The sequence below is a fragment of the Symphalangus syndactylus genome, chromosome 7 (assembly GCF_028878055.3).
Source record: "Symphalangus syndactylus isolate Jambi chromosome 7, NHGRI_mSymSyn1-v2.1_pri, whole genome shotgun sequence".
Classification (NCBI taxonomy): Eukaryota; Metazoa; Chordata; class Mammalia; order Primates; family Hylobatidae; genus Symphalangus; species Symphalangus syndactylus.
Window position 1 is genome coordinate 48,430,115 of NC_072429.2, and position 23,341 is coordinate 48,453,455.

A 23,341-nucleotide genomic window follows, 5' to 3' on the forward strand; every position below is an offset into this window, starting at 1 on the left:
CATGCCTATAATCCCAGCACTTTGGGAGGCCGAGCCGGGTGGATCACGAAGTCAGAAGTTCGAGACCAGCCCGGCCCTGTCTCTACTAAAAATACGAAAATGTGACGGGCGCCTGTAATCCCAGCTACTTGTGAGGCTGAGGCAGGAGAATTGCTTGAACCCAGGAGGCAGAGGTTGCATTGGGCCGAGATTGCGCCACTGCACTCCAGTCTAGGCGACAGAGCAAGACTCCATCTCAAAAAAAAAAAAAAGAGAGAAAGAGAAAACAGTATGATGTGAGGGGAGTGAATCCAGATGATGGGGAGAGAAGCCTCCTGGAATGACTGGTGCCTCATTGGTGCTTACGGCTCTTCTCTTGACATAGAATTAGTCGCTTTCTGAAAACAAGTAGCAGTTTATGCTGAACGTTTAGTTAAGGGAGTGGTGATTTTTCTTTGTCCTTTTCTTAGATGATGACATGATTGATTATTTTATTTTTAATTTGAAGACATCTTGTAGTTCTTAATAATTGCCTTTTTCTCTTGCTACTTTTGTGTCAAAGGTAGAGGAGGTCAGTCAGCCTTGCGTTTTGCCCGTTTAAGAATGGAAAAGCGACATAACTATGTTCGGAAAGTAGCAGAGACTGCTGTGCAGCTGTTTATTTCTGGGGACAAAGTGAATGTGGCTGGTCTAGTTTTAGCTGGATCCGCTGACTTTAAAACTGAACTAAGTCAATCTGATATGTTTGATCAGGTAAGTAAGAAGTAGATGCTCTATTATGTAAGTCCCTAGGTAGGAGTAGGTGAGTCCTCTGTGTGAGCACTGGAACAGACACATCTTTTTAAAATCCGTTGGATTAAAAACCTGCCTCTGAGTTAAACAGCAGGTTTACAGATGTTTATTAGGAAACATTCCTCTGTGCTTTTCTGAGCCCCTTCTTTTCTCAAATCAACCATTTTTAGGTGGGCTTCTTATGGATCCTGTGGAGGTCCCTGGTTTAGTTGGGTTGTCAGAATTGGCTGTAGAATGGAGTTTGATTTCCAAGAAACTAAAACCTGTTCCTTATTTTCTTTTTCTGATTTATTCTTGGAGATACATAGCAGCAAAGCTCTCAGCAATATGACAGCTGATTCAGCCTAAAGCATTTAAAGCCTATTTTATAACATGGGCTAAGCCATAATACATTTCCAGGATCTGGAGGAAGTAGCCTTATGGTAGAAGGTCCACCAAAGAAATTGCCTTAAAAAAAAGATATATATATATATATATATATATATATATATATATTTTTTTTTTTTTTTTTTTTTTTTTTTTTTTTTGAGACCGGGTCTCGCTCTCTTGCCCAGGCTGGAGTGCAGTGGCAATCATGGCTCACTGCAGCCTCGATCTCCCAGGCTCAAGTGATCCTCCCAGCTCAGCCTCCCAAGTAGCTGGGACTACAGGGATGTGTCACCACGCCCAACTAATTTTTGTACTTTTTGGTAGAGACAGGGTTTCACCATGTTGCCTAGGCTAGTCTCAGAATTCCTGGACCCAAGCTGTCTTCCTGTCCTAGCTTCCCAAAGTGCTGGAATTATAGGTGTGAGCCACCCTCCCCAGCCCGTCTTAACCTCTACTACCTTATTTGGCAGGAGCCAGTGGTCCCCCCTTTCCTCCACAATAACTTATTTTTGTTTGCACTTAATGAGTTGTCCTATAGTAGGTCTAATAAAATGTGTGATATAATTGGCTGGGAAAGTTTACCCTGGCAGTGCTGTTCACTGTAAGAGCAGCTTTTGATTAAATTGGGCTCCTTCCCCATATTTAGACTTCAGTGATCATAATGCTGAGCTTTGCATACCATTAAAAGTTAGTGGGTTTGAGTAAAGGTGTTTTAATAATATTTTAAATAAGTACCAGTAAGTACTAATAATATTTTTTTTGTGTGTCAGAGGTTACAATCAAAAGTTTTAAAATTAGTTGATATATCCTATGGTGGTGAAAATGGATTCAACCAAGCTATTGAGTTATCTACTGAAGTCCTCTCCAACGTGAAATTCATTCAAGAGAAGAAATTAATAGGTATCGGTGAAATGCAACTACATATTCTGTGAAATGTTTTCGTGTGTGTGTGTGTGTGTGTGTGTGTGTGTACGTGATTGTATGTATGAGACAAGGTACCAAAAGTGTAAAAAGGAATATTTAGTATTTTTATTAACTCTTTTGCCTCAGTAAAAGCATTATTTTTTAATCTTCTTTAGTCATTAGGTCGAACAGTGTGTTTGTATCTACTAGGGAAACTTTAATATATATCCTATTGACTGATCCCTAATCATAGGACGATACTTTGATGAAATCAGCCAGGACACGGGCAAGTACTGTTTTGGCGTTGAAGATACACTAAAGGCTTTGGAAATGGGAGCTGTAGAAATTCTAATAGTCTATGAAAATCTGGATATAATGAGATATGTTCTTCATTGCCAAGGCACAGAAGGTATGAGAATTAGAAAATAAGGTTGCTGTTTGTTACTGAGCCAGGAAGCCTGGGGTGGAGATTTGGGAGGGATGGCTGATTTCAGGAGCAATCAGAAGGTAGATCTACCCCTTGTTCCCCACTCCTTCAGTCTGTAGCACATTCCTGCATAGATTTTTCTGCTTGAACTGTTTAACGTCTGCTTAAGATTGTTAAATCTGCTGAGGACCAGGACTATATCTTGAACATCTCTGATGTTCCTTATGGTTGAAGCATTGTACCTAGTAGACACTCAGTGTATGCTAACATGCTTATGGAAAAAAGGTTGAGAGATTGAGTCCCTGAGCCCTTTTCTCATCTAACCTCATCTTACGGAGCTTACACAGATTAGTATATGAGAGCCAGGTTAACACATTTTTTCCTCCTAATACTACAGAGGAGAAAATTCTCTATCTAACTCCAGAGCAAGAAAAGGATAAATCTCATTTCACAGACAAAGAGGTATGTGATTATTTTCTTGGTTTGATGATACATGAAAGCATAAATCTGTGTGTTAGAGCACTGGCAGTGTAGAGGGTGAGCTTTGCGAAACCAAACCTCATACTAATTGGGGGTGCTGTGGGAGGTGGTCATCTCCTATCTGCCACATGTGAATCTGATTTCAGGGAAGGAGCTGCAGTTTTTTTTTTTTTTTTTTTTTTGGAGACAAAGTCTTGCTCTGTTGCCCAAGCTGGAGTGCAGTGGCATGATCTTGGCTCGCTGCAACCTCCACCTCCTAGGCTCAAGTGATCCTCTTGCCTCAGCCTCTCTAGTAGCTGGGACTACAGGCATACACCACCACGCCCAACTAATTTTTGAATTTTTTGTAGAGAGGGGTTTTCACCATGTTGCCCTGGGCTGGTCTCAAACTCCTGAGCTCAAGCAATCCACTTACCTCGGCCTCCCAAGTGGTGGGATTACAGGTGTGAGCCACCATGCCTGGTCTTTTTTTTTTCTTTGAGATAGGGTCCTGGTCTGTCACCCAGGCTGGATTCAGTGGCACAATCATAGCTCACTATAACCTCGAACCCCTGGGTTCAGGCAATCCTTCTGCCTCAGTCTACTGAGTAGCCAGGAGTACAGGTACAAGCCCTCATTCCTTTTTTTTTTTTTTTTTTTTTTTTTTTTTTTTTTTTTTTGAGATGGAGTTTTGCTCTTGTTGCCCAGGCTGGAGTACAATGGTGTGATCTCGGCTCACTGCAACCTCCACCTCCCAAGTTAAGCAATTCTCCTGCCTCAGCCTCCCGAGTAGCTGGGACTACAGGCACCCGCCACCACGCCTGGCTAATTTTTGTATTTTTAGTAGAGACTGGGTTTCACCATGTTGGCCAGGCTGGTCTCGAACTCCTGACCTCAGGTGATCCACCTGACTCAGCCTCCCAAAATGCTGAGATTACAGGCGAGCCACCGTGCCTGGCAGCCTAATTTTTTATAGAAATGGGGTCTTGCTGTGTTCACCAGGCTGGTCTTGAACTCCTGGGCTCAAGTGATCCTCCTGCATTGGTTTTCCAAAGTGGTGAGATAACAGGCATGACCCACCATGCCTGGCCTGGTTTTTGTTTGTTTGTTTGTGTTTGTTTGTTTTTATTTTTAAGTGGTTAAGCAATCGGGAAAACATTTCATTATCCTTGAAATTTAATAGGGAGGAAAATGTAATTTGCATAATGCCTCTCCTGCACTGTGAAACCTGTGTTGCTTTCTTCACTTGATCAGCTCTTCCACTGCAGTGGCTTCTCTGGTTTGCTCTAAATGCATCACAACAGTTGAAAGTATCACCCTCCCATATGAGATAGGTTTAAATGGTAGCTTCCTCAAATTCTGGTTTGGAGAGCTTTGTTCTCTGCGAGGCCACTCCCAAAAGCAGTCATGGCATGTCTCTTCTGGGCCATTGAATGGGTGCTGCTTAGAGACACTACAACAGCCTGACTTCTAGAGTCAACAGTAGGAATCATAAGCTTAAAACCCACTGACTTTTTGTGTTGGTATTTCATGGCTGAGGGTAGAGCCTGAGGAGAAGTGTTGTTTGAAATAATCCGAATTTCTCTGCTTATATCCATTACGTTATCAAAACCAGAGATGATTTACAGAGCTTTACACACAGACATGCCTATAAGTGGGAGGATGAGAGTGATAGGTGGGCAAGGGAGCTGTGAGAGGGACTAATTAGCCTTCATATATCCTAATCCCCCGTTTTTGTATCTCATGGTCACCCCTGTAGACCGGACAGGAACATGAGCTTATCGAGAGCATGCCCCTGTTGGAATGGTTTGCTAACAATTATAAAAAATTTGGAGCTACGTTGGAAATTGTCACAGATAAATCACAAGAAGGGTCTCAGTTTGTGAAAGGATTTGGTGGAATTGGAGGTGAGTAGCAAATCAGCAAACCAAACTTAAAACCAGGGTCTCAGGCCAAGGTCCCTCCTGGCTAGCCCTGCTTCTGATGAGGTGCTCATTATCTGCTGGGATAGGTGATTGACGCAGCAGTTGCAGGTTCCTAATTTGGACCCATGTTTATTTTTTTTTTTTTGAGACGGAGTCTCGCTCTGTCGCCCAGGCTGGAGTGCAGTGGCGCAGTCTCGGCTCACTGCAAGCTCTGCCTCCCGGGTTCACGCCATTCTCCTGCCTCAGCCTCTCCGAGTAGCTGGGACTACAGGCGCCCGCCACCACGCCCGGCTAATTTTTTGTATTTTTGGTAGAGACGGGGTTTCACCGTGGTCTCGATCTCCTGACCTCGTGATCCGCCCGCCTCGGCCTCCCAAAGTGCTGGGATTACAAGCATGAGCCACCGCGCCCGGCCTGGACCCATGTTTATTATTACCTCTTTGTTTTCTGCAATTCTGCAAGAGAATAGGGCTTCCCTTATTAGAGTGACCAGCCACCTACACACATGCCCATTCCGTGAACACAGGTAATTTACCTTTTGGTTTGTTTCTCCAGGTATCTTGCGGTACCGAGTAGATTTCCAGGGAATGGAATACCAAGGAGGAGACGATGAATTTTTTGACCTTGATGACTACTAGGTAGTCGACATGGGTCCGGCAAAACGTGCCTCACCCTCCAGCATCCAACCCAAGGAGCATACCCATGGTGGAATCCAAACAGATCCCTGCCTTACAATTGGAACATTTCCAGAACTTAATCCATGAGCATTGGATATTGAAAAGAAAACCGAAACAAAACCAGACCCAGCCCTACACTTTGGTTTGTCATGGTGTCAGCACAGCAGCCTACAACTAAGTTCCTAAATGCCACTTTGGACTAATTTAAAAAAGAATCCCAGTTTTTACTTTTACTGGATGGTGAAATTGGTTGCTCTTGTATTTTATGAAAAAAATGATTTTTTTAACCTTCATACATAGAAGCAAAAATACTTTAACTGCTGTAAACCTTCAAAAGTTAATAGAAGTGAGATCATACTGGTTTGTTTCTTATTTTGATTGGAGAAAAATTAAATTGCTGCATTTCGCAGTGACCCATTTACATGGCATTCTCAGCTTAGACTGCGTAAGAAGAAATATATGTGGTGAAATGTTGGAACCATTTCTTTCTTGGTCTCTGTTTAATGTTGAAAGGGTGAGCTAATAGGAGGCACTTTCAACTTCACTCCCTCACGCTACCCCGTCCCCCTCCAGACTGGCAGTTTCAAGGATGCAAATTGCGTTGCAAAATCAAACTGACTCATGAAACATTTGGGCCAGTGCACTGTTTACTTCCATCTGTTTGCAGACACATTTGTGCCCGGCGTTTGGGAGCCCTTTGTATCAGTGTTCTGACAAGGGTCCCTATAACCTTAACCTACTCGAAACCAGTTTGGGATGGATGTGATGGGGCTTCTGTGCTATTGCTGGGATTGGGAGAAATAAAACATGCAATTTAAGTGGAAGCGAAGAAATTTAAAGAGGATTTTATTTTGCTTGGGTCAATCCTTGTTAAAAGGGAGGTGGATGTGTTTTCCTTGTGTTGGATGGCATGAGATTATGTGAATGTTTTGATTTATTAAAATGAACTGCAAGGTTTTTCACAGGAACGACAGACATGTATGACTGCATGTAATTATAAACTCCTGACCTCCTGGTGGGGTTGGAGCATCTGTTTCAAATGTGGGACTTACAAGCACCTCTCACATGAGAAATTAGGGGCGGGTGGGAAGGGATGGGACACAGCTTCTGGCACCATGGATTTAAGACCATGTTGGAAACCCTGAAGCTTATGCTTCGAAGCTGGGCTGTAAGTCAGACTTGAACCCAGCTGACATGCAAGGTCATGGCGTGCCCAGGGTGGTGACAGTTGAACAAAGTGTATAGTATGTGCCCAGTGGTAGCGATGGAAAAAAGTATACCAAATGGACTTTGAAGGACCAAAGGTTTTAAAAGTCAATTGGTATCACCTCCACACTGACTAGGGTAGTGGGGTGCAGTTGGTTTTCAAATTGGGTACTTTTAACACTTTAGTGCCTGACTGCTGTTCTTTACTGACTTGATTCAGTCACTCGTAGCTTTATTGGTCTGAACCAGCTCCTTGTTCCCAGGTTACAGACCTGCCTATCGTTCCAATAATCCTGTTTCACTTGAATGAAGGGAGTATGTCTTAAATGTAAAGTTTCTGGTTCTCACACTGTACTCTGAGGTCCAAATACTGTCTGTCAATGTGTAACCTGATGTCTCAACCCCCAGTGAGAAGAGTCCATTATTTGGTGTTCACCAACGTGGGAGACTTCACCGGAACAGGCTTTTTTGCTTTGGGCTCTGCTATTTGTTTGCAGAACACCCAAGAGCGAGCAAACATGCTCTCTTCACAGCAGTACCTTAGGGTTTTGCCATTGTAAATGGGTCTGATGTGATATGACAAGACCAGAGAAATTGGATGTAAATTTACATTTTTGAATATGCTTGTTGTTTCACATGATACATTTAGGGTATGCAGCTCCTTTTGTAGTTTTTATTTTTACTATTTAAGTTTGGAAATGATGCCAAATTTTTGTATTTCTTTAATCAATGTGTTCTCTTCGGTGATATATATTGCATTATATATTGATGTGTGTATCAATATATATTGATATGTATTACACTTACACATACAAACACATATAAGAGGGGGTGAAAACCGTAGCCTTTGCATTCTCTATAGCCTCTGCAGAGAGATCCTAAGCAGCAAAATCTTGGTGTTGTGATGTACAGAAATGGAGAAGAGTATTAAACCATATTTAAGAATATACTTTGTGTGCTTGAGATTTTTTAGGACTGGTCTAGAAAGGCCTGAACTGTGGAGACAGTGATTCTCTAAGGCATACCTCAGATTAGTCACAGCCAATAGCATTTCAGCCTTGAGTTTGAGTTGTGTTTACTACATTTGTCTATGGAAAGGTATATGCAAAGTTTTTCTGAGGTCATGATCCCAGAGTTATGCTAGAGGAAGAAGGTTCAGGTTGCTGGGGCCAAACTAATTTGTATTCTCCCCCATTCTACATGCATGCCAAAGGGAATCTTGCTTTTTTTTTTTTTTAAGGTATGTTAAGTATATTATCCCATAACCCAGCATCCCATGGAGGTAGATGGTGTACCTAGTTTTACAGGTGATGGAACAAAAGGTTAAGTAGCAGCTCTTTAGTGATAACACCAAAATTTTATCCCAGGCCTTATTCCAAAGTTCTCTCTGTATCTGTCTTTGAGTCCTATAATAGAATGGTCCAGATGGAATAGCAGAAACTAGGCCTGGGCCCTCTCCCTCCCACGCTCCTTCATCTTACATACCTTACACTGGGTAGGAGAGTAGTAGCCCATCCAAGAGCAGGTCAGGGGCTGGTCCAGTGGAGCAAGGCTCCTAGGCCAGGTTCAGAGCAGAAGAGGATTTGTTTTGTTTGTTTTCCCCCAAGGTTGAGGTGCTTAAAGAGCCTCTTTGGTAGTTTAGGAAGCCTAGTTGAGGAGCCAAGGTGGTGCATGGTTTGCTTTCTCCAGGTTTGAGAAAACTGTTTTAAGTAAAATTGACCAGTAATGGCACTTGGCATACTTTTCACCCATTTTCTTACCTGATCTAGATGATAGCTCTGACGATGAAACTCAATTACCAGCTGGGAAGGGGTGAACATGCCTGTGCTGGTGGAAGTGTAATTTTTCCCTCCTAATGAGTGTCTAGGTGCTGTTCTTGAAGACAAAATTGTTGGAAGGCAGCATAGTGGTGCAGGATGTATAGGCTGTGGTGCTTGCCTGTCTGGGCCTGCAGCACTTGCCATCTTTTGTTCTCTGACTCCAAGACGCATGCCATGACACTCCTAGACAGGCACAGTGGATTCAGAGCTGAGAGCCAAGGTGGAATTTCAGCTTCATGCCAGCTTCTCCTTTGTTGCCAGCTTGAGTGAATGCCAGCTGGGATTCCTGCCTGCCAAGTCCAGTCCTGATGGGACTGGGTCTCAGGGGACCTAGGAACTGAACAGCCAAGTGGTGTAGGAGCATCCGATTAGAGCTAGGGAAGCAGGGCACAGTTACTTGCTTGTTTTGTGGCAGTTTGGGTGCTGCAAGTTGCTGAGGATGTGGCTGAATAGCAGGAACTAGAAATATAGGTGAAAACAATTCACCACCTAAAGGGTTCTCTATAAATCAAGTCTAAAACCCTGTCTGGTGAATTCTGTTTCAGATACAGCCATCTCCAGGAGTCCTTCCCTGAAACTGGCAGGCTTACCTGGGGCTTAGCTAAGAGCCCAGAACCAAACAAGGGAGTCAAGAAAAGCTCTGGTTCTGCTGGGCACCATGGCTCACGCCTGTAAACCCAACACTTTGGGAGGCCAAGGCAGGTGGATCACCCGAGGTCAGGAATTCAAGACTAGCCTGACCAACATGGTGAAACCCCGTCTCTACTGAAATTACAAAAACTAGCCGGACAGCTGGCGGGCACCTGTAATCCCAGCTACTCAGGAGGCTGAGGCACAAGAATTGCTTGAACCTGGGAGGCAGAGGTTGCAGTGAGACGAGATGGCACCACCGCACTCCAGCCTGGGCGACAGTGAGACTGTCTCAAAAAAAAAGAAAAAAAAGGCTCTGGCTCTGCAGTTAACTGGGTTTGTGACTTCACAGTATCAGGCAGTCCCTGAATCTGAAGTGCCGTGCCAGCCAGCTTCCCCAGGAAGCTATCAGGAGAGCGCAGTAGGAAGCAGGATCTCTGAGGTCTGAGGTAGAAATCCTGGCTCCACCTGAGAGGCTGGCGAACAGTTTCACCACCTGTAATAATGATTTCCCTACTTCATAAGGATTAAATGGAGTAAGGCACATGAAGGCACTTAGCAAGGACTGGGATGGCAGCTACTCGTGGTTCCTCCACTCCCAATCTTGGTCCTTTGGAAGTGGCCAGGGAAAGTTTGTGCTGGTGACCACAAGGTGGTGGTATAGAGTTAAGGACGCTGACTGGAAGAAATTTGCTTCATCTGAAGTAGGGGGGATTTCTGACAAGCATTAAGAGGTACCTGGGACAGCTTGCTTTGCCCTTAAATTTTGGGAAAGTGGAGAGGGCAGTTTAACAAAGGAGTAGGGACGAGTCAATGGAGAGGAGAGCCCAGGAGTCTCAATCCAGCTCTGCCCAGTTTTCTTACTCTTCATTCTGGGCTTTGAGCTATCCGTCTGTGAAGTAACTATAGTCACTGACATTTGTTGAACAGTTATGTAATCCTTAGAAAAACGTAGTGAGGGAGATGCTGTTTATATCTTCCTATCCACGTTCTACTAAGTGGCAAAATCTGGGACTCAAAGTCAGGTCTATTTGGTTCCAAAGCCAGTGCAAATGCAGGTCATCCCTACAGAGTGAAATAAAACAGCACGAAGAAGGGCTTCTTGGGGGACCCTTGGCCCCAAGTAGGTGAGCAATCCTGGAAGTGATGAAGGCAAAGCTGTACCTGGGAATGTCAAGCCCATTCTCAGAAAGGACTAGAGTCTCATTCGACTCTAGTCCTTAGTCTACGGCCATACCTTTATATAGCTTTTCTCCACAATACCCAATACTTAGACTTCTTAAGGAATCATAATTTTAGCACTTTTTTTTTTTCTTTTTTTTTTTGAGACAGTGTCTCACTCTGTTACCCAGGCTGGAATGCAGTGGTGCAATCTTGGCTCACTACAGCCTCAGCCTCCCAGGATCAAGCGATCTTCCCACCTCAGCCTCCCGAGTAGCTGGGACTGCAGGCACACGCCACCACACCTGGCTAATTTTGGGTTTTTTTTTGTTGTTTTTGTAGAGATGAGGTTTCGCCATGTTGCTCAGGTTGGACTTTTTTTTTTTTTTTTTTTTTTGAGACAGAGTCTTGCTTTGTCACCCAGACTGGAGTGCAGTGGCACTATCTCGGCTCACTGCAAGCTCTGCCTCCCAGGTTCATGCCATTCTCCTGCCTCAGCCTCCTGAGCAGCTGGGACCACAGGCACCCGCCACCACGCCCAGCTAATTTTTTGTGTTGTTTTTTAGTAGAGGCGGGGTTTCGCCGTGTTAGCCAGGATGGTCTTGATCTCCCGACCTCGTGATCCGCCTGCCTCGGCCTCCCAAAGTGCTGGGATTACAAGTGTGAGCCACCGCGCCCGGCCTCCCCAGGCTGGTCTTGAACCCCTGAGCTCAAGTGATCGGCCTGCCTCAGCCTCCCAAAGTGTTGGAATTCCAGGTGTGTGCCACTGTGCCGGGCCCCTTAATTTTAGCACTAGAAAGGGTCTTGCACCTTACCTATTCCAATCCCCTCATTGAAGACAGAAGAAAGCTGAGGCCAGAGAGCAACATAGTGACCTGTCAGGCTCACGCAGCAAATTAGCAAAGCCCACATGAACACTTGCTGCAACTCCAGATTCGGTGCTCTTAACAGCTGGATGATCTTGTTATTCTTCATCCAGGCCCTGTTCTCTCCAATGTTATAAATGAGAGAAGGGACAATTGGAGGGAGCATGTGGCCTGAAACCAAAGAGCTATGAGAGGAAAGGTGGCCAACATCCAGATGGAGTTACGAAAGCTGTTTGAAGTCACTTCCCTGTGAGTCAAGGTTGGCTTGAGTGTGTAGATCAACTTGCTGCTTCAGCCCCCGGCCTTCCAAATTAGCCCCATCTAGCTCTCCCTGACTGCCACAGACTTCCAGCTCCTCCCACTCTGCTGAGATACTATACCTAGGCTTAGCCCCTTCTGCTTGCCTCTCCATCCTCACTCAAAGGAAAGCTAGAGGGCAAACCCATTTCCAAGGAAGCCAGGAGAATAAGGAAGGAGGGTGGAAACTTGAGAGAAAGGCTCCAAGCAGGAATGGCAAGGATCTTCTGAGAGGCAAAGATGCAGAGATACTCCGATTCCTGGGAGAAGACATGAGGAGAAATCAGGGCTTGATGATGCCAGGACCCTCTGCCCCATGTTATATTACTGTCCAGACCCAAAGACATGCCCAGCCTAGGCTCCCTGGTGGGGAAAGGGGAGGCAAGATGAGCCAGCTGCGGTGGGCCTGAGGGCCTGCAGAGGGGGACTCTTTGTAATGAGGCAGGATGTTGCCTGGGAGAGAGTTGCACCTCCAGATAAAGACCAATTTTTGTGCTCAGGGCTAGGGGCCCTCCCTAGCACCTCTGCTGGGCTCTGATTCTGAAAGGTAACATGGAAGGAGTTCTACCCCAGTCTCCTCCAGCCTTCTCTACAGATGCACTCCATGGCCACCTCTATTCCTTAAATGAGACTTGGGTTAAGCCAGTCTCATTCCTTGACTCAACAAGCATTTAGACATGTCCCGTGTGCTAGGTCCTGTGCAAGATTCAGTGGTGAACAGTGCAGGTGCACACCCTGCCCTTCGGTGTTGAAGGTCCAGCAGTGGGGACTCTGAACAAGGAATGACAATGAATGTTAAAGGACAAGAGGAGTGCAGGGTGGCTCCTTCCTCCTCTGGGGGTGCTAGGTCTATGTGGGGACCTGGGTTAGCTGGAGAGATGAGAGGGTGAGTTTGGAGAGGCACGTGGATCAGTCCTGACTGGATCCAAAGGCCAGGAAGACATTCAGATTTCAGGACGCTGTTTTTTCTTTTCTTTTCTTTTTTCTTTTTCTTTTTCTTTTTTTTTTTTTTTTTTTTTTTTTTTTTTTTTGAGACGGAGTCTCGATCTGCCACCAGGCTGGAGTGCAATGGTGTGCTCTCGGCTCACTGCAACCTCCACCTCCTGGGTTCAAGCAATTCTCCTGCCTCAGCCTCCCGAGTAGCTGGGACTACAGGCGTGCGCCATCACACCTGGCTAATTTTTGTATTTTTAGTAGAGACAGGGTTTCACCATGTTGGCCAGGATGGTCTCGATCTCCTGACCTCGTGATCCGCCCTCCTTGGACTCCTAAAGTGCTGAGATTACAGGCGTGAGCCACCACACCCGGCTAGGACACTGGTTTTTTCATCCTGCTATCATTTCTGTGGTTTGCTTATTAACAACTTTATTGAGGTATAATTTACAAACTATAAAATTAACCCACTGTAGGTATAGTTTGGCTATTTATTTTTAAAAGTAAATGTGTGTAGGCCAAGCCTACACGCCTGGCCTCTAACATCTTGATCCCGGAAGGTGGAGGCTGCAGTGAGCCAAGATCCCACCACTGCACTCCAGCCTGGGTGACAGTGAGACTGTGTCTCAAAAAAAAAAAAGTAAATTTGTATAGTTATGTAAACATCCCACAACTCATAACTCAATGTTCAACATCCCAAAAAGATTATTTGTGCTCTTTTGCAGTCAATCTCTGTTCCCACATGTTCCCATATCCAACCCTGGGCAACTACTGATCAATCTACTTGCTTTGTTTTTTTTTTTTTGGAGACAGAGCCTTGCTCTGTCGCCCAGGCTGGAGTGCAGTGGCGTCATCTCAGCTCACTGCAACCTCCACCTCCCAGGTTCAAGCAATTCTTATGCCTCAGCCTCCTGAGTAACTAGGACTACAGGTGCCTGCCACCACGCACAGCTAATTTTGCTATTTTTAGTAGAGACAAGGTTTCACCATGTTGGCCAGGCTGGTCTCAAACTCCTGGCCTCACGTTATCTGCCCACCTCGGCCTTCCAAAGTTCTGGGATTATAGGCATTAGCCACCATGCCCGGCTGCTACTGATCTGCTTTCTACCTCTACAGTTCTGGCCTTCCTAGAAATTTTTATATTAATGGAAAAGCACAACATGTAGTCTTTCATGTGAAGCTTCTTTCATTTAGATAAATTTTTGAGATACATCTATCCTTCTTTCTTTCTTTTTTTTTTTTTTTTTTTGAGATGGAGTCTGACTCTGTCACCTAGGCTGGAGTGCAGTGGCTCAATAACAGCTCACTGCAGCCTTGATCTCCTGAGCTTAAGTGATTCTCTCGCCTCAGCCTCCCAAGTAGCCGGGATTACACCATCATGTCAGGCTATTTTTTTGTATATATATATTTTTTTTATAGAGATGGGGTCTCCATATGTTGCTCAGGCTGGTCTTGAACTCCTAGCTTTAAGTGATCCTCCCGCTCAGCCTCCCAGTGCTGCTATTACAGGTGTGAGTCACCATGCCCAGCCTGTTGCATGTTCATTTTTATTGTTGAGTAGTATGATACAATAAGATATACGTATACAGGTCTTTGCTCCACCCCTTTCCTGGCATGCAAAACCCATGGAATCTCCAGAGTGATGAGAGTGTCTTTTCTATGCTGATAAGATTACTGATAACTGGGGGCCCCTAGGTAGCTTCAGGATGGGGACTGGTCACCAGAAAGACCAAAACGTGATTAGAGAGTAGAGCTTTTGGGCCAGGCGCGGTGGCTCATGCCTGTAATCCCAGCACTTTGGGAGGCCAAGGCAGGCAGATCATTTGAGGTTAGGAGTTCAAGACCAGCCTGACTAACATGGTGAAATCCTGTCTCTATTAAAAATACAAAAAACATTAGCTGGGCCTGGTGGCATATACCTGCAATACCAGCTACTCAGGAGGCTGAGGCAGGAGAATCGCTTGAATCCAGGAGGCAGAGGTTGCAGTGAGCCAAGATCGCTCCACTGCACTCCAGCCTGGGCAACAGAGCTAGACCTGTCTCAAAAAAGAAGAAAAAAAAGTGGGGCTTTCAGCACCTGCCTCCCACCTCCAGAGAAGGGAAAGGGGCTGGAGGTTGAATTAATCACTGATGGCCAATGATTTCATCAATCATCCCTATATAATGAGACCTCCATAAAACCCCCTAAATGACGGGGTTCAGGAAGCTTCCAGGTTGTGAACACATTGAAGTGCTGGGAGGGTAGCATGCCCAGAGAGGGGATGAAAGCTCTGTACCCATACCTTGCCCTATGCATCTGTTCTGTTGACTGTCCCTGAGTTGTATCCTTTATAATAACCTACCACAATGTGTAGATTTTTCTTGAGTTCTGTGAGCTGTTCTAGCAAATTATCAAACTTGAAGAGGGGGTCATGGGAACCCCTTATAGCCAGTTAGTCAGAAGTACAGGTGGTAACTTGTGACTGGCATCTAATATTGGGGCAGTCTTATGGAACTGAACCCTTAATCTGTGGGGTCTGCTAACTTAGGGTATTAGTGTCAGAACTGAGTTGAATTGTAGGACACCCAGTTGTGTCTGGAGAGTTGGAGAATAGGTTGATGTGGGAACAAAACTCCACACATTTGGTGTCAGAAGTGTTGTGGGTAAAACAGCACAAAAGTAGTATTCCATTGTATGAATATACCACATTTTGTTTATCTCTTCCACTGGTGGATATTTGGACGGCGTCCAGTTTTTAGCTGTTTGAATAATGCTGCTATGAACATTCACGTACTAGTCTTTGTGTGAATATATGTTTTTTGTTTCTCGTGGGTTGATACTGTATATCTTAGGAGAAATGTCTATTCAACTCCTTTGCCCATCTTGAATTGGTTTATCTTGTTGAGTTATAACAGTTCTTTATATTCTAGGTACCAAATCCTTATGGGATATATTATTTGCAAGTATTTTCACTTTCTTGATAATGTCTTCTGATGCACAGAACTAATTTTGGTGAAGTTCAATTTATCTGTTTTTCTGTTGTTGCCATATCTAAGAATCCTTTGCCAAATCCAAGGTCATGATTTACCCATGTTTTCTTCTCTTAGAGTTTTAGCCCAGGCACAGTGGCCTCTGCCTGTAATCCCAGCACATTGATAGGCCAAGGCAGGAAGATGGTTTGAAGCCAGGAGTTCAAGGCCAGCCTGGGCAACATAGCAAGACCTCAACTCTATAAAATATTTAAAAATTAGCTGGGTGTGGTGGTGCACACCTGTAGTCATAGCTGCTTGGGAGGCTGAAGCAGGAGGATCGTTTGAGCCCACGAGTTTGAGGTTGCAATAAGCTATGACTGTTCCATCTCACTCCAGCATGGATGACAGAGCAAGACCCTATCTGTTATGTATCATTGGCCCATTTTGAGTTAGTTTTTGCATATGGTATGAGGTTGGGGGTCTGACTTCATACTTTTGCATGTGAATATCTAGTTGTTGTGGGGTGGGGCATTGTGGCTCACACCTGTAATCTCAATGCATTGAGAGCCCAAGGCAGAAGGATCACTTGAGCCCAGGAGTTCAAGACCAGCCTGGACAACATAGGGAGACCCCATCTGTACAAAAAAGTTAGCTGGACATGGTGGCACTCACCTGTGGTCCCAGCGACTGGGGAGGCTGTTGTGGGAAGATCACTTAAGCTTAGAAAGTCAAGGCTGCAGTGAGCCATGGTGCTGCCACTGCACTCTAGCCTGAGTGACAGAGCAAGACCCTGTCTCAAAAAAAAAAAAAAGTTGTGCAAGCACCATTTTGTTGATGAAACTACTATTTCCCCCATTTAATACTCTTCGCTCCCTTGGAGAAAATCAGTTGGCCATAGGTATATGGGATTATTTCTGAACTCTGAACTCTCTGAATTACTCCTGAACTCAGAAATAATCCCATATACCTATGGCCAACTGGGTACGTTATAATAATCCCATATACAACTGATATATAGGTTTGTATTTCTAACTTTATTATACCAGTATCACATTGTTTTGATTTATGTTACTTTGTAGTATGTTTGTTTGATCTTTTTTTGAGACAGAGTCTCTTTCTGTTGCCCAGGCTGGCATACAGTGGCAGGATCATGGCTCACTGCATCCTCTACCTACTGGGCTCAAGCAAACCTCCCACCTCAGCCTCCTGAGTAGCCTGTACTATAGGTGTGTGCCACCATGCCCAGCTAATTTTTCTTTAATTTTTAATAGGGATGGGGTCTCACTGTTGCCCAGACTGGTTTTGAACTCCTGGGCTCAAGCAATCCTCCTGCCTTGGCCCCATGAAACACCAGGATTACAGGCATGAACCACCATGCCCCACCAACTTCTAATATTAAACATTAAAATAAAGTGAAGCTGGGTGCAGTGGCTTGTGCCTATAATCCCAGCACTTTGGGAGGCTGAGGCAGGTGGATTGCTTGAGGTCAGGAGTTCGAGACCAGCCTGGCCAACATGGCGAAGCCCCTTCTCTACAAAAATACAAAAATTTGCCAGGCGTGGTGGCACACAGCTATAATCCCAGAAGCTGAAGCAGGAGAATCTCTTGAACCTGGGAGGTGGAGGTTGCAGTGAGCTGAGACCACACCTGCACTCCAGCCTGGGTGATGGAACAACACTCTATCTCAAAATGAAATAAATGTGAGCTGGCTGGGCGCGGTGGCTCATGCCTGTAATCCAAGCGCTTTGGGAGGCCGAGGCGGGCAGATCACAAGGTCAAGAGATCGAGACCATCCTGCCCAACATGGTGAAACCCCGTCTCTACTAAAAATACAAAAAATTAGCCAGGCGTGGTGGCGGGCGCCTGTAGTCCCAGGTACTCGGCAGGCTGAGGCAGGAGAATGGCATGAACCCAGGAGGCGGAGCTTGCAGTGAACTGAGATCGCGCCACTGCACTCCAGCCTGGGTGACAGAGCGAGACTCCATCTCAATCAATAAATAAATAAAATAAAAATAAAATGTTGGCTATACACACATTTAAGAAAGATTCATAAGAACAAGGATTAGCCAAGCATGGTGGCTTATGCCTGTAATCCCAGCACTTTGGGAGGCTGAGGCGGGCGGATCACCTGAGGTCAGGAGTTCGAGACCAGCCTGGCCAACATGGAGAAACCCCGTCTCTACTAAAAATACAAAATTAGCCGGGCATGGTGGCACATGCCTGTAATCCCAGCTATTCGGGAGGCTGAGGCAGGAGAATTGCTTGAACCTGGGAGGCGTAGGTTGTGGTGAGCCAAGATCACTCCATTGCACTCCAGCCTGGGCAACAAGAGCAAAACTGTCTCAAAAAAAAACAAGGATTATTTACTCAATTTTTGGTGAATCAGGGAGGTTGTGGTCGTGGGTTAAATGAAGAAATAAATGTTTGCAAAACAAAAATTGTAAGGAGCACCTCCTACTACTTCACCTGCCTGAGTTCAAAAACAATCACAAATATGGAAGGCTTGCTGAGCACTTTCGTATGGCATTGTTTATCATTGTGCATCATATGATTATTGGATATTTACAGATTTTTATTTGACAATAATTTGTATTCATTCATTCATTTTCCACCCCACTTCTTCCAGTTGCGGGTCTCAGGTGGCAGAAGCCCATCCCAGTAGCTTTCAGGGCACAAGGAAAACACCAACCCTAGACAAGATGCCATTCCATGGCAGGGCACACTCACAAACACACCCACACTCATTCATCCTGCAACCATTTAGACATGCTGATTCATCTAATGAGTACATCTGTGTAAGGAGACCAGAGTTCCCAGAGAAAGCTCATGCAGACATGGGGAGAACGTACCAACTAAAGAGCGCTCAATCTAGTGGCAAACCCAGCCAAAGAAAAAATGCCATGGGCTGGGCGCCGCGCCGTGGCTCACGCCTGTAATCCCAGCAATTTGGAAGGCCGAGGTGGGAAGATCACCTGAGGTCAGGAGTTCTAGACCAGCCTGGCCAACATGGTGAAACCCTGTCTCTACTAAAAAGAATTTAAAAATTAGCCGGGTGTGGTAGCGGGCGCGGTAGCGGGCGCCTGTAATCCCAGCTACTTGGGAGGCTGAGGCAGGAGAATTGTTGAACCCAGGAAGCGGAGGTTGCAGTGAGCCAAGATGGTGCCACTGCACTCCAGCCTGGGCAACAAGAGCGAAACTCCATCTCAAAAAAAAGAAAAAAGAAAAAAAAGGCCCTGGTTTGGTGGTTAAAAGCACAGAGGGTTTTGTGGGGCAGGGAGACAAAAGTGGCACCCAATCCACTGGCAAGAGAAGGTTTGGTTTCTGTCTGGAAATCGCATTTTGTGGAGGAAGCAAGCACAGGAAAACAATGAGAAGAAAAATGCAGGAAATAAGAGGCGGCTGTGGTATTATTGGGTGTCACATTGGCAGATGTTGAAAGATTATCAATCCCAGGCTCCAGTATTCCTAACAGGTCCGAAAGCCAGCCCCAGGACCACTAGAGCATAGGTCTCCTCTTAAGGCAGGGAATAGCCCAGGACCCTTACTGTTTCATAGGGCTTTCAAAGAATCAAGGCCCCGCATAGGCGCGGTGGCTCACGCCTGTAATCCCAGGACTTTGGGAGGCCGAGGCGGGAGGATCACAAGGTCAGGAGTTCGAGAGCAGCCTGGCCAATATGGTGAAACCCCTTCTCTACTAAAAACACAAAAAAATAGCCAGGCGCGGCGGCTCATGCTTGTAATCCCAGCACTTTGGGAGGCCGAGGCGGGCGGATCACGAGATCAGGAGATCGAGACCACGGTGAAACCCCGTCTCTATTAAAAATACAAAAAATTAGCCGGGCGTGGTGGCGGGCACCTGTAGTCCCAGCTACTCGGAGAGGCTGAGGCAGGAGAATGGCGTGAACCTGGGAGGCAGAGCTTGCAGTGAGCCGAGATTGCGCCACTGCACTCCAGCCTGGGTGACAGAGCGAGACTCCATCTCAAAAAAAAAAAAAAAAAATTAGCCAGACACGGTGGCGCATTCCTGTAATCCCAGCTACTCGGGAGGCTGAGCCAGGAGAATTGCTTGAAACCAGGAGGCAGAGGTTGCAGTGAGCCAAGATCACACCACTGCACTCCAGCCTGGGCAACAGAGTGAGACTCCGTCTCAAAAAAAAAAAGAATCAAGGCCCCTGCACCCAGAAGAGAATAAAAGCCCTATCCAAGCAGAGGCCTGGGGTTACTGCAAATTCTGTAGCAGCCTACAGGAGCTCCCCTCACACCTTGCCCCTTGGCTAAGCTGAATCATAAATAGCTCACTGGTTTCCAGCCTGGGATCTCCCATCCCTGCAAGGAGCCCCCCTCCTCACTCTGACTTGCCCTCCTCCTGGAGCAGGAAGAGGGGTGGCTGTCAGGGGCCTGAGAGGAGGGGAGGAGAGGGCAGGAAGCAGCATCACTGGGAGCCTGGCCTCTGTGGACTGCATTACCCACAATCCTAAAGCATAGCTCTGCAGAGAAGGCTGCTGGGGGCCTGCAGCCCTAAGTGGGAAAACAAGGCAAGAAGTATCCTAGGCTCTAAGTGTGCAGCCCAGATTCTGAGACCCAGTTTTTTCCCAAACCTACCTCCTGGACCTTTGAGATTCTCTCCATGCACCCTATTCACAGGCATTCAGCCAACCTGGGGCTGTGGAGACCCACAAGGCTCCTTAAGTTTTGGATTTACAGCCACTGTGTGTGTGTGTGTGTGTGTGTGTTGCACCTGGAAGCCTGTGAGTGATTTTATTCTGGATCTGTGTGTGTGTGTGTGTGTGTGTGTGTGTGTGTGTGTGTGTGTGTTGCGCCTGGAAGCCTGTGAGTGATTTTATTCTGGATCAAGCCCAGAGGCTGCTTGGCCCTAAAAGCCCCTTCTCTGACATATTCACCCACTCAGTCCCAACCTCTGAGCTTTTCTTTCCCTGCCTTACCTGTGGCAGAACAATCACAGGCTCACAGGCTGGTCTAGCTGGCCACATGGGGACTTGCTTATCTCCTCCCCAGCAGAAAGTTGGACTTTGTGACAGCTGTCCTGCTGGAACATGGGGGGAGGGGGCTCGGGAACTGCTGCTGGCTCCCTCTGTGCTGAGATCCAGTCCTTGTTTGTGACCTTTCTCATGGCAGGTCAGATCAGGGTAACCACATGGCTGGGCCAGGTTTGTTTCTGGAGGCGCTGTCGAGAGGGCCTGTAGGGGCTTGCTGGTTCTTCCAGTGGTGGATAAACCAGAGCTGTCAGGCTGAGCAGGAGAGGCCCTTCTGGGTGATCGGGGCACCCAGGGGCAGTGCTCAGCCCCAACTCATTCCGGGTGTACACTTGCCCTAGCTGTGGCTCCCCTCACCCTATCCCTCCAGCTTTCTCCTGCAGAGTCAAACTACTCAAGTAGGGTTGTGGGGTCATGAGCCTCAGACCACGGGGAGCCATAGCAGGTGGAGACGTTGGGGACCAGACCTAAAGTCAAAGATGCCTGTCCAAGGTGAAAAGGGACTGCGGCAGGCCTGAAACAGGATCACTCAGATAACGACACTTTAAGATCCTATGATCCTAAATCAGCTCAGCAGAGGCCGGTGACCTATGGGTGGGGGTGGGAAGGATTTCCAGGAGGCCAGAAGTCTGAACCAAGTAAAGGATGCGTAGCAGTTCTTTCTGCCAGAATAGTGTGGGAAGGGCATTCCAGGCGGAGGGGGCAGCTCGGCTGAAGCCAGGGAGGTACGAGAAGCGCAAGCGGGGAGGAAGGGAGATGTCAGGGAAGACCCACTTATTAACTGTCAGGGGAGAGCGGCCGGCGAGGCTCGGAGACCCGTGTGGCTGGAGGTCCCGGGCTGGGGCCGCTGAACGACCTCCGGCAGGGCGCGCTGTGCTCCGGGCTGGGGTAGAAAAGCGGGGCAAAATACGAAACCAGCGGGGACCAGCGGGACCCCCAGGTCGGCCCGTCCCGCGCCTCCCGCGCCGGGCCAGGCCCCGCGTTCCCGTCCCTCCCGCTGCCGCCCCCTCCTTGGCAGCAGGTACCCTGGCCGCGGGCTCCGGGGTTGGGCGGGCCCAGGGGACCGGGCTCCCAGCCCGCGGGCCGCCAGCCAGCCGCGCCGGGAAGGAAGCGCCTTGTATGGGCCTGGGGCCGGGAGGAAGCGCCTTGTAGGGCTCGGGGAGGAAGCGCCATAAATGGCGCGGGGCGGACGGGGGCGGGCCGGGGGCGGGAGCCCGCCCGGGATGGAGCTGTTTCCGCCGGGGCCTCTGCGGGCCCCGAGCTTCGCAGCCGCGGGCGGGGCGCAGGGGCGCAGGGGCTCCAGGGTTCTACGCGGCCTCGACGCCTGCGGGCCCGGTGGGAATTCCAGCAAGGCCGCTCACGATCTGTGGCCTTGGGTGCAATGCCTTCGTCTCTGAGCCTCGGGCCCTCTCCCGAGGCTGGAGTGAAACGAGAGGCTGCGGGGGAGGCCCGCGTGACGGCTCCGGGCCCTCGCAGTTGCAGGCTGCAGGAGCGGTTTCCCAGACGCCGGCTGGTCGTGCCGCTTTAGCCTCTTCCCAGCCGTCTCAGGCCCGGGAAGCCTGTACGAAGGGCAGAACGAGGAGCGGACGGCTTCGGGAGAGATCTTTCCAGAAGAAAATAGGGCACCCTGAATCTGGAGTTTTCCTTTCCAGTTCAGACAGCGGGGTTCCAGCCCCAGCGTCTCCCCTTGCCAGCCGGGTGATGCTGGGACGGGTACTCACCTTCTCCTGAGCCTGTGTCCTCATCTCCTTCGTGAAATGGGAGTGAGAGTTCCTGCTGTGCAGGTTTGTGGAGATAATTAAATGAAATGGGGGCTGTGTCAAGTGCCTGACGTGGCGTAGGTGCTTCGGCAGTGCCAGCTCCTCAGTCCTCTGTGCCCTTTCCCTGTTCAGGAGTGGGCGCCAATCTCCCTGGAAGCCGTGCCCCTTGAGGGAGACGCTCCTCCTTAGGCGTCTCGGGGCCTCCTCGCCAAGACTGGGCCTTCTCCATAAGCATGCCTGTGGCCCACTGCCCCAGTGACCTGCCATCCCTGCCTGCTGCCCTCCTCTGTCTACCCCAGAGCATAGGTAACCTCCTAGACCATCCTGTGAAGGCAGAAAGAACCTGGAGGAAGTCGAGGTTCCCCATCACAGCCAGAAACTGGTATCTAGGACACCGTCCCCTCCCACGCCTGCTGACAGTACCATACCCACACATTTCACCAAGAGATGGGTATCAATCTCAGAGAAGCATTTCCCAATCCTTGCTTGCTGGCCCTGCCCTGCCCTGCCCTCATCAGTCCTGCCCGTCCCGGAGTCCCACTGAAATCTGACCTGAATCCTCCTGTTCCATCCTGCTGAGCAGCAATCCACAGCCCCTGATATATTCCAGGCAAGTTTGTGGACACACAATAGATGCATGTCACCCACGGCCTTGTTTCCTTTCATCCCTGTCAGGGAAGGAGGCTGTCGTTGGCATGGTAACCTTCTCTGTAAAAGTTGCAGCCCTCAAGGATGTTTTTCAATTCCAGCAGGGACACAGCTCCTTCCCCTCATTGCAGACTACGGGGTGACATGTAGCTGTGTCATTCTGGCCTCCCCCGGAACGGGGATATGGAGCTGGCAGCACAAAAGGATGGGTTCGTGGAGGGCAGCAAAAGGCTTAAGGGAGATGTCGATTGGATCTCCGAGGAACAGGTTCCTTCTGCCCTGTGTGCTGATCCTCTGCCACCCAGAGAAACCAATTCTGAGGCCCAGAATATTTTGGGAGACTCTTGGGATCTCATGGTGAAGGATAAACACATATCTTCGCTAGAACCAGGCCCCTGACAAATGGCATGATGCCCAGGGCTTAATTCCATAGAATAAGCTGATAAATCATAAAGCCTCCAAAATCCAGCGATTTCCTTTTTCTTCAGTTCCTCTGTGGAAAAAATGAATATTTATTAGCCATCTCCTATGTCCCAGCTTCCC

At 47.7% G+C, this 23,341-nt stretch overlaps 1 protein-coding gene across 2 annotated transcripts in view; it reads left to right on the top strand.

The window, feature by feature from the left end:
- The window catches only part of ETF1 (eukaryotic translation termination factor 1), a 36,266-nt gene extending 29,911 nt beyond the window's left edge, over positions 1–6,355 (top strand). For both annotated transcript variants that reach the window (XM_063642784.1, XM_055286096.2), the window contains 6 exons: positions 542–732; positions 1,911–2,040; positions 2,297–2,452; positions 2,868–2,932; positions 4,689–4,836; positions 5,410–6,355. In XM_063642784.1, the coding sequence (XP_063498854.1) occupies positions 542–732; positions 1,911–2,040; positions 2,297–2,452; positions 2,868–2,932; positions 4,689–4,836; positions 5,410–5,492 (773 nt within the window). In that variant the 3' untranslated portion in view covers positions 5,493–6,355. The remainder of the gene's footprint in view (positions 1–541; positions 733–1,910; positions 2,041–2,296; positions 2,453–2,867; positions 2,933–4,688; positions 4,837–5,409) is intronic.
- Positions 6,356–23,341: the final 16,986 nt, after the last annotated feature.